This window comes from Rhinichthys klamathensis, unplaced genomic scaffold (genome assembly GCF_029890125.1).
Source record: "Rhinichthys klamathensis goyatoka isolate OS25496 unplaced genomic scaffold, OSU_Roscu_1.1 h1tg000004l_1, whole genome shotgun sequence".
Taxonomy (NCBI): domain Eukaryota; kingdom Metazoa; phylum Chordata; class Actinopteri; order Cypriniformes; family Leuciscidae; genus Rhinichthys; species Rhinichthys klamathensis.
Genome location: NW_026606557.1, coordinates 2,418,964 through 2,430,365, shown reverse-complemented (window position 1 = coordinate 2,430,365; position 11,402 = coordinate 2,418,964). Strand labels below are relative to the sequence as shown.

The 11,402-nt window shown below is 47.4% G+C and overlaps 1 protein-coding gene across 1 annotated transcript; it reads left to right on the top strand.

Moving 5' to 3' along the window:
• Positions 1 to 9,966: 9,966 nt before the first annotated feature.
• LOC130087411 (trophinin-like) lies at positions 9,967 to 10,963 on the top strand (the record flags this gene model as incomplete). The annotated part of the gene is made up of 2 exons (XM_056253691.1): positions 9,967 to 10,543; positions 10,710 to 10,963. Coding segments are annotated over 2 exons (831 nt in total), but the record flags the coding sequence as incomplete, so codon positions are not given.
• Between the last annotated feature and the right edge of the window lie 439 nt (positions 10,964 to 11,402).

Here is an 11,402-nt window from a genome sequence, read left to right as displayed (position 1 = left end):
TGCATGTGCCGTCATGTTTAACTTTTACACAAGTTGACAGTTCCCCGAGCTCTTTATAAGACAGCTGTGACATTTTTTGGTCAAATAGTGCTCTGTGCAGCCAACGACAGAACGGTTTGAGTGCTTTGCTCGAACTTTTGCCATTGCGTTAGAACTGGTTTAGAACTCTCATCTCGTGGCGCTTTGCAGACTCTGCTGTGTGAGTTCATGTGTTTTGAAGGAGGTGTGGCTTTGGAAACACTCTGAAGAGGGGGTGGGATCTCACGCTTTCAAAGCTAGCCTGCCATTGCTAGCCTCTCCGCAATTGCCTACCCTACCTTTAAGCAAAACGTAAAATAGTTACGAATTGCTGTGAGATTGTCCAGAAGTTAAAAATATGTATGAATTTAATAAAGATTTAATGTAACTCAAGTGCTTAACTCCATTAATGAGAGGGGCCCATTTTGTGTGAAGATGAAAACAGAGGTCTTTCGTTACAAGACCTCTTGCACGTGTTTGGGTCTTGGTGAGGTGATTTTTTACTTTCCTAAAGCACTAATGCCAATGAACAATTATGTGAGAACAGCCAAATGAACACTGGCATACCAAAAACACCAACTCTACAATCAAGCAATTTTCTTTGTTTTTCCACAGAAACAAAGAAAGAAGTCTTACCAAAGTGTGAGATTTATTTGGTGATAAACAGGGAAGACATCCCATACATTCAATGGTTAAATCAGCACACTTAACTTTATGCATGGCCACATTCTCTAAGACCCCCCATTAGGTGATGAGGACCCCCCCATATGGCCAGAACATTTGCCATCAGGGCGAGTTTGGTGACAGTTTTCAGCACACACTGCAGGCTTGGGCTGTTCGGACGCCGGCTTCACTGGAGGCTTGGGCTGCTCGGACGCCGGCTTCACTGGAGGCTTGGGCTGCTCGGACGCCGGCTTCACTGGAGGCTTGGGCTGTTCGGACGCCGGCTTCACTGGAGGCTTGGGCTGTTCGGACGCCGGCTTCACTGGAGGCTTGGGCTGTTCGGACGCCGGCTTCACTGGAGGCTTGGGCTGTTCGGACGCCGGCTTCACTGGAGGCTTGGGCTGTTCGGACGCAGGCTTCACTGGAGGCTTGGGCTGTTCGGACGCAGGCTTCCGAGGACGGGACGGCACGACGGTCAGCTTCGCCGGACACTGACCGGACACTACAGAAGAGGATTCAAGAGGATAGTTAGGAAAGACCAGGAAGTGCTTTAATAGCTTGTTTCAGCATTTGCAGAACAGGGGTTTTGCAATATGTGCCTCAAACTTTAATAATATTCACATTTATCAGCTTCAAATCAAAGTAGCTTAGACATCTACCATTTATCACTAAACTGCGTCAATTAGTTTCAAAGACTGAGAGTGCCGTTACAACCTATAGTAGGGCGAGTAATAGTACAATGCTGATAGAAAACATGATGCACATCAGTAAATAGGTTGTTGTAACTAAGTGTACTTCAAAAATTGTTATGCCATCCCTCATTCCAAGCATTTTAATAGGCTACACAACACAAAAGTTATAGCTCCCCGTGTTATAGGCTATTGAAGGCATAAATAGTTGTTAAAATAGGGAAAACAAAACATGAAGCAGAAGTTTAAATTCAGGATTGATGTCTATGTGGTAACAACTCCTGCGTAAGCATATAGCATGTTCTTGATTTACAGCAAACAAAAATACTATACATTAGAGATTGGATGGGTTTTACTTGTACAATGAAATAAATATGCATAAACTTATGACAGTTTTGCATATTTATACCTTGCTTATTATTGAAACTAAACTACCGTACAAAGTTAAACTTCCACTGGACGTCTGTACTGTACTTTTGTAAACCAATGTGCTGAGATGGGTCCAAGTCATATTTTGTAAGGCACGTTCTTCGGGCTGTGTAATAAACTAAAAGATCTTCTCACCTACGACTCCAGCGTCTGTTGTGCTCAAACATGCAGACAGACACAATAAAACAGCACTAAATGAGCAGTACACTCGAGCTGTCATCCTCACGACCTGCGATCTCACAATCAACTCTGCTAGAAGATGGGCTGAATTAGTGAGTCAGGAGGGGCAGGCAGGGAGAAACACAAACTACAATGAAAAACCGTGCCGCTGCATCAAAATATCTGCTGAATCCCACAACAAACGCTGTAAAAAAAAAAGTGGGGTTTTAAAGATCTTCTTGAAAAAAACGCGTTTTTAAAGATCCAAGGAGGTCTAGGTAACTCCAACCCTGATGATTCTCACCTGCCTGCAGCTTTCTAGTAGCCTAATCTCGAAGACCTTGATTAGCTTGTTCAGGTGTTTGATTAGGATTGGATGTCGTAATAATTAAAGTAATTAGGAGATGATTGAGCGTTTGCCAAAAGAATCTGCAGTGGTCAGGTGGTACAGCGATCAAGTGGTACCAGTCGGAGTAGTAGGCTAGCACAAGTTTTAACCGTAATAAAAAAAAATCCGTTTGAATGTCCACTGCGATATCTTGTCCTTTTAACAGTTAATGGGTTTTCCAGTGCCCTGACACACTAGTCAATTTCCAGTTGCATCTTGCTTCTCTGTGTTCACAAGTTTCAGTCCTTTCAATATAAAAGTCTTCTCTACTGACTGACTCACTCATAAAGACAGTCTTTGCCACCATCTAATGGTGAAATAATGTAACTTCTGTTGCTGTTCAGGGACTATTTTTTCCAGCTGAAGGAAGCCTTTGTGATTTTACTTCATGAAAGTTGCATTGATACATATTTTTTTGGCTTTAATTGTTGCATCGTGTGGTAACTCCGCTTCGCGCCTAACAACACCCTTTAGCCAGGGGCGTAATTTGTGGGGGGGATGGGGGGGGATATAACCCCCCCAATATTTAAATCTATGCATTACAACCCCCCCATTATTTATACCATGATCACAATATCAGGAGGCATACCCAAACTTTAACCCCCCCAATGTTCAAACCAAATCTACGCCCTTGCCTTTAGCCGTGACTTATTTACGATACAGCACAGCCTCTCGTACCTTATTGCTTACATGTTATGTGCTTTGAGACATGAGGTAAATTAAAGGTGACATATTTTGCCCCTTTTCACAAGATGTAATATCTATGGTGTCCTCAGAATGTGTCTGTGAAATTACAGCTCAAAATACAACCCAGATTATTTATTATAGCTTGTCAAAGTTGCCCCTTTTTGGGTGTGAGCAAAAACGCACCATTTTTGTGTGTGTGTCCATTTAAATGCAAATGAGCTGCTGCTCCCCAGCTTCGGATACTCCGTCAATAACAAAACACGCGAATTTCAGACAAATTTCAGAAATAAGTAGCGGAGGGCAGCCTTACGGAGAGACTCAGGAAGAGGTTGCAACTTTTAGACTTAACCTGGACATTTCTGAATGGTTAGTGGATACAGTTATGTAGTTGTTGTGGAGTTATATTGATTCACCTCATCAACTTGCATGTGCCGTCATGTTTAACTTTTACACAAGTTGACAGTTCCCCGAGCTCTTTATAAGACAGCTGTGACATTTTTTGGTCAAATAGTGCTCTGTGCAGCCAACGACAGAACGGTTTGAGTGCTTTGCTCGAACTTTTGCCATTGCGTTAGAACTGGTTTAGAACTCTCATCTCGTGGCGCTTTGCAGACTCTGCTGTGTGAGTTCATGTGTTTTGAAGGAGGTGTGGCTTTGAAAACACTCTGAAGAGGGGGTGGGATCTCACGCTTTCAAAGCTAGCCTGCCATTGCTAGCCTCTCCGCAATTGCCTACCCTACCTTTAAGCAAAACGTAAAATAGTTACGAATTGCTGTGAGATTGTCCAGAAGTTAAAAATATGTATGAATTTAACAAAGATTTAATGTAACTCAAGTGGTTAACTCCATTAATGAGAGGGGCCCATTTTGTGTGAAGATGAAAACAGAGGTCTTTCGTTACAAGACCTCTTGCACGTGTTTGGGTCTTGGTGAGGTGATTTTTTACTTTCCTAAAGCACTAATGCCAATGAACCATTATGTGAGAACAGCCAAATGAACACTGGCATACCAAAAACACCAACTCTACAATCAAGCAATTTTCTTTGTTTTTCCACAGAAACAAAGAAAGAAGTCTTACCAAAGTGTGAGATTTATTTGGTGATAAACAGGGAAGACATCCCATACATTCAATGGTTAAATCAGCACACTTAACTTTATGCATGGCCACATTCTCTAAGACCCCCCCATAAGGTGATGAGGACCCCCCCATATGGCCAGAACATTTGCCATCAGGGCGAGTTTGGTGACAGTTTTCAGCACACACTGCAGGCTTCACTGGAGGCTTGGGCTGTTCGGACGCCGGCTTCACTGGAGGCTTGGGCTGCTCGGACGCCGGCTTCACTGGAGGCTTGGGCTGCTCGGACGCCGGCTTCACTGGAGGCTTGGGCTGCTCGGACGCCGGCTTCACTGGAGGCTTGGGCTGCTCGGACGCCGGCTTCACTGGAGGCTTGGGCTGCTCGGACGCCGGCTTCACTGGAGGCTTGGGCTGCTCGGACGCCGGCTTCACTGGAGGCTTGGGCTGCTCGGACGCCGGCTTCACTGGAGGCTTGGGCTGCTCGGACGCCGGCTTCACTGGAGGCTTGGGCTGCTCGGACGCCGGCTTCACTGGAGGCTTGGGCTGCTCGGACGCCGGCTTCACTGGAGGCTTGGGCTGCTCGGACGCCGGCTTCACTGGAGGCTTGGGCTGCTCGGACGCCGGCTTCACTGGAGGCTTGGGCTGCTCGGACGCCGGCTTCACTGGAGGCTTGGGCTGCTCGGACGCCGGCTTCACTGGAGGCTTGGGCTGCTCGGACGCCGGCTTCACTGGAGGCTTGGGCTGTTCGGACGCAGGCTTCACTGGAGGCTTGGGCTGTTCGGACGCAGGCTTCACTGGAGGCTTGGGCTGTTCGGACGCAGGCTTCACTGGAGGCTTGGGCTGTTCGGACGCCGGCTTCACTGGAGGCTTGGGCTGTTCGGACGCAGGCTTCACTGGAGGCTTGGCTGTTCGGACGCAGGCTTCACTGGAGGCTTGGGCTGTTCGGACACAGGCTTCACTGGAGGCTTGGGCTGTTCGGACGCAGGCTTCACTGGAGGCTTGGGCTGTTCGCCGGCAGGCTTCACTGGAGGCTTGGGCTGTTCGCCGGCAGGCTTCACGGGAGGTTTGGGCTGTTCGCCGACAGGCTTCACGGGAGGTTTGGGCTGTTCCCCGGCAGGCTTCACTGGAGGCTTGGGCTGTTCGCCGGCAGGCTTCACGGGAGACTTGGGCGGTTCGCCGGCAGGCTTCACTGGAGGCTTGGGCTGTTCGCCGGCAGGCTTCAATGGAGGCTTGGGCTGTCCGCCGGCAGGCTTCACTGGAGGCTTGGGCTGTTCGGACGCAGGCTTCACTGGAGGCTTGGACGGATCAGACCCAGGCTTCACTGGAGGCTTGGGCGGTTCAGACGCAGGCTTCACTGGAGGCTTGGGCAGTTCGGCTGCAGGAGTCACTGGAGGATTCGGCAGTTCAGCTGCAGGCGTCACTGGAGGATTCGGCGGCAGTTCGGCTGCAGGCGTCACTGGAGGATTCGGCGGCAGTTCGGCTGCAGGCGTCACTGGAGGATTCGGCAGTTCGGCTGCAGGCGTCACTGGAGGATTCGGCAGTTCGGCTGCAGGCGTCACTGGAGGATTCGGCAGTTCGGCTGGAGGCGTCACTGGAGGATTCGGCAGTTCGGCTGGAGGCGTCACTGGAGGATTCGGCAGTTGGGCTGCAGGCGTCACTGGAGGATTCGGCAGTTCGGCTGCAGGCGTCACTGGAGGATTCGGCAGTTCGGCTGCAGGCGTCACTGGAGGATTCGGCAGTTCGGCTGCAGGCGTCACTGGAGGATTCGGCAGTTCGGCTGCAGGCGTCACTGGAGGATTCGGCAGTTCGGCTGCAGGCGTCACTGGAGGATTCGGCAGTTCGGCTGGAGGCGTCACTGGAGGATTCGGCAGTTCGGCTGCAGGCGTCACTGGAGGATTCGGCAGTTCGGCTGCAGGCGTCACTGGAGGATTCGGCAGTTCGGCTGGAGCCGTCACTGGAGGATTCGGCAGCTCGGCTGGAGGCGTCGGTGGTTCGGCTGTAGCCTTCACTGCATGGATACAGATAATCCGCTTTAGTCAGTCCGTTTAGCGGAATCCAGTCTCAGATTTAGAGCATAAAACACAAATTGCAAGTTTCTTATTTTAAGTATTAATCGTAATCTATTAGTATTGTAAAGCCATCCGGTGCTTGTTCAGCTGAATACTTTTGACACAGAGAACGGTAAAGTAATTAAATCAAACAAGACAAACTGAAATCACGAGAAAGCCGACCCAAACACTAATATAATAACATATCAAATACCTATATATGGAGCCATACACTGATGTCCACATCCATTGCTGCAGCATTTCTCATTGTTCGGACAGTCACTGTCATAGTAACACAACTCGGCACACATTCCTGCTCCAGACTTTGTGCTTGGACACTCCCCTGGCTTTGCTGTTATACAGACACATGACAGAGAAACCACATCACTGAATACTGAATGTCTCATTCACCGCTTAAAAAATAAAGTTGTCAAAGATGATCGGAGTAGTTTTTACAGGAATATTCAGTCTTTCTACTTGGTAGTTTCATGTTTAGTTCAATGTGTTACTTGCGGTTTCTTTGAAATTGTGAAATGTACGTGCAATTTCTGAGTGAAAACTTGTTTATACACCATTTTTTTCAGTGAAGATCTATAGCATCCATCATTAAACTCACTGAAAACAGGCGGCACGCACACAGCCCCACAGGGAAATTGACAGCATTTGTGTCCTCCAGAGCAGTCTCGATCACAAAGACATCCTCGACGGGACGGCACGACGGTCAGCTTCGCCGGACACTGACCGGACACTACAGAAGAGGATTCAAGAGGATAGTTAGGGGAGACCAGGAAGTGCTTTAATAGCTTGTTTCAGCATTTGCAGAACAGGGGTTTTGCAATATGTGCCTCAAACTTTAATAATATTCACATTTATCAGCTTCAAATCAAAGTAGCTTAGACATCTACCATTTATCACTAAACTGCGTCAATTAGTTTCAAAGACTGAGAGTGCCGTTACAACCTATAGTAGGGCGAGTAATAGTACAATGCTGATAGAAAACATGATGCACATCAGTAAATAGGTTGTTGTAACTAAGTGTACTTCAAAAATTGTTATGCCATCCCTCATTCCAAGCATTTTAATAGGCTACACAACACAAAAGTTATAGCTCCCCGTGTTATAGGCTATTGAAGGCATAAATAGTTGTTAAAATAGGGAAAACAAAACATGAAGCAGAAGTTTAAATTCAGGATTGATGTCTATGTGGTAACAACTGCGTAAGCATATAACATGTTCTTGATTTACAGCAAACAAAAATACTATACATTAGAGATTGGATGGGTTTTACTTGTACAATGAAATAAATATGCATAAACTTATGACAGTTTTGCATATTTATACCTTGCTTATTATTGAAACTAAACCACCGTACAAAGTTAAACTTCCACTGGACGTCTGTACTGTACTTTTGTAAACCAATGTGCTGAGATGGGTCCAAGTCATATTTTGTAAGGCACGTTCTTCGGGCTGTGTAATAAACTAAAAGATCTTCTCACCTACGACTCCAGCGTCTGTTGTGCTCAAACATGCAGACAGACACAATAAAACAGCACTAAATGAGCAGTACACTCGAGCTGTCATCCTCACGACCTGCGATCTCACAATCAACTCTGCTAGAAGATGGGCTGAATTAGTGAGTCAGGAGGGGCAGGCAGGGAGAAACACAAACTACAATGAAAAACCGTGCCGCTGCATCAAAATATCTGCTGAATCCCACAACAAACGCTGTAAAAAAAAAAGTGGGGTTTTAAAGATCTTCTTGAAAAAAAACGCGTTTTTAAAGATCCAAGGAGGTCTAGGTAACTCCAACCCTGATGATTCTCACCTGCCTGCAGCTTTCTAGTAGCCTAATCTCGAAGACCTTGATTAGCTTGTTCAGGTGTTTGATTAGGATTGGATGTCGTAATAATTAAAGTAATTAGGAGAAGATTGAGCGTTTGTTAAAAGAATCTGCAGTGGTCAGGTGGTACAGCGATCAAGTGGTACCAGTCGGAGTAGTAGGCTAGCACAAGTTTTAACCGTAATAAAAAAAAATCCGTTTGAATGTCCACTGCGATATCTTGTCCTTTTAACAGTTAATGGGTTTTCCAGTGCCCTGACACACTAGTCAATTTCCAGTTGCATCTTGCTTCTCCGTGTTCACAAGTTTCAGTCCTTTCAATATAAAAGTCTTCTCTACTGACTGACTCACTCATAAAGACAGTCTTTGCCACCATCTAATGGTGAAATAATGTAACTTCTGTTGCTGTTCACGGTCAGGGACTATTTTTTCCAGCTGAAGGAAGCCTTTGTGATTTTACTCCATGAAAGTTGCATTGATACATATTTTTTTGGCTTTAATTGTTGCATCGTGTGGTAACTCCGCTTCGCGTCGTGCCTAACAACACCCTTTAGCCGTGACTTATTTACGATACAGCACAGCCTCTCATACCTTATTGCTTACATGTTATGTGCTTTGAGACATGAGGTAAATTAAAGGTGACATATTATGCCCCTTTTCACAAGATGTAATATCTATGGTGTCCTCAGAATGTGTCTGTGAAATTACAGCTCAAAATACAACCCAGATCATTTATTATAGCTTGTTAAAGTTGCCCCTTTTTGGGTGTGAGCAAAAACGCACCATTTTTGTGTGTGTGTCCATTTAAATGCAAATGAGCTGCTGCTCCCCAGCTTCGGATACTCCGTCAATAACAAAACACGCGAATTTCAGACAAATTTCAGAAGTAAGTAGCGGAGGGCAGCCTTACGGAGAGACTCAGGAAGAGGTTGCAACTTTTAGACTTAACCTGGACATTTCTGAATGGTTAGTGGATACAGTTATGTAGTTGTTGTGGAGTTACATTGATTCACCTCATCAACTTGCATGTGCCGTCATGTTTAACTTTTACACAAGTTGACAGTTCCCCGAGCTCTTTATAAGACAGCTGTGACATTTTTTGGTCAAATAGTGCTCTGTGCAGCCAACGACAGAACGGTTTGAGTGCTTTGCTCGAACTTTTGCCATTGCGTTAGAACTGGTTTAGAACTCTCATCTCGTGGCGCTTTGCAGACTCTGCTGTGTGAGTTCATGTGTTTTGAAGAAGGTGTGGCTTTGGAAACACTCTGAAGAGGGGGTGGGATCTCACGCTTTCAAAGCTAGCCTGCCATTGCTAGCCTCTCCGCAATTGCCTACCCTACCTTTAAGCAAAACGTAAAATAGTTAAGAATTGCTGTGAGATTGTCCAGAAGTTAAAAATATGTATGAATTTAACAAAGATTTAATGTAACTCAAGTGGTTAACTCCATTAATGAGAGGGGCCCATTTTGTGTGAAGATGAAAACAGAGGTCTTTCGTTACAAGACCTCTTGCACGTGTTTGGGTCTTGGTGAGGTGATTTTTTACTTTCCTAAAGCACTAATGCCAATGAACCATTATGTGAGAACAGCCAAATGAACACTGGCATACCAAAAACACCAACTCTACAATCAAGCAATTTTCTTTGTTTTTCCACAGAAACAAAGAAAGAAGTCTTACCAAAGTGTGAGATTTATTTGGTGATAAACAGGGAAGACATCCCATACATTCAATGGTTAAATCAGCACACTTAACTTTATGCATGGCCACATTCTCTAAGACCCCCCATAAGGTGATGAGGACCCCCCCATATGGCCAGAACATTTGCCATCAGGGCGAGTTTGGTGACAGTTTTCAGCACACACTGCAGGCTTCACTGGAGGCTTGGGCTGTTCGGACGCCGGCTTCACTGGAGGCTTGGGCTGTTCGGACGCCGGCTTCACTGGAGGCTTGGGCTGTTCGGACGCCGGCTTCACTGGAGGCTTGGGCTGTTCGGACGCCGGCTTCACTGGAGGCTTGGGCTGTTCGGACGCCGGCTTCACTGGAGGCTTGGGCTGTTCGGACGCCGGCTTCACTGGAGGCTTGGGCTGTTCGGACGCCGGCTTCACTGGAGGCTTGGGCTGTTCGGACGCCGGCTTCACTGGAGGCTTGGGCTGTTCGGACGCCGGCTTCACTGGAGGCTTGGGCTGTTCGGACGCAGGCTTCACTGGAGGCTTGGGCTGTTCGGACGTAGGCTTCACTGGAGGCTTGGGCTGTTCGGACGCCGGCTTCACTGGAGGCTTGGGCTGTTCGGACGCAGGCTTCACTGGAGGCTTGGGCTGTTCGGACGCAGGCTTCACTGGAGGCTTGGGCTGTTCGGACGCAGGCTTCACTGGAGGCTTGGGCTGTTCGCCGGCAGGCTTCACTGGAGGCTTGGGCTGTTCGCCGGCAGGCTTCACGGGAGGTTTGGGCTGTTCGCCGACAGGCTTCACGGGAGGTTTGGGCTGTTCGCCGGCAGGCTTCACTGGAGGCTTGGGCTGTTCGCCGGCAGGCTTCACGGGAGACTTGGGCGGTTCGCCGGCAGGCTTCACTGGAGGCTTGGGCTGTTCGCCGGCAGGCTTCAATGGAGGCTTGGGCTGTCCGCCGGCAGGCTTCACTGAAGGCTTGGGCTGTTCGGACGCAGGCTTCACTGGAGGCTTGGGCGGTTCAGACGCAGGCTTCACTGGAGGCTTGGGCAGTTCGGCTGCAGGAGTCACTGGAGGATTCGGCAGTTCAGCTGCAGGAGTCAGCGGTTCGGCTGCAGGCGTCACTGGAGGATTCGGCGGCAGTTCGGCTGCAGGCGTCACTGGAGGATTCGGCAGTTCGGCTGGAGGCGTCACTGGAGGATTCGGCAGTTCGGCTGCAGGCGTCACTGGAGGATTCGGCAGTTCGGCTGGAGGCGTCACTGGAGGATTCGGCAGCTCGGCTGGAGGCGTCGGTGGTTCGGCTGTAGCCTTCACTGCATGGATACAGATAATCCGCTTTAGTCAGTCCGTTTAGCGGAATCCAGTCTCAGATTTAGAGCATAAAACACAAATTGCAAGTTTCTTATTTTAAGTATTAATCGTAATCTATTAGTATTGTAAAGCCATCCGGTGCTTGTTCAGCTGAATACTTTTGACACAGAGAACGGTAAAGTAATTAAATCAAACAAGACAAACTGAAATCACGAGAAAGCCGACCCAAACACTAATATAATTAAAGCTGCTAGCAGCATTTAGCGGTGTTCAAGCAGTTAAGGCCTTTAAGGCCGTTAAGCACAAAAACATCAAAAGACATTAAGTTTTATGTAGCAAGCATTTAAACATTGACATCATAGATGGAATAGACCATGTTTTAGCATGATTTACCATGATATACCAAATTTAGTGTGATTTTTCATGATCTACCAT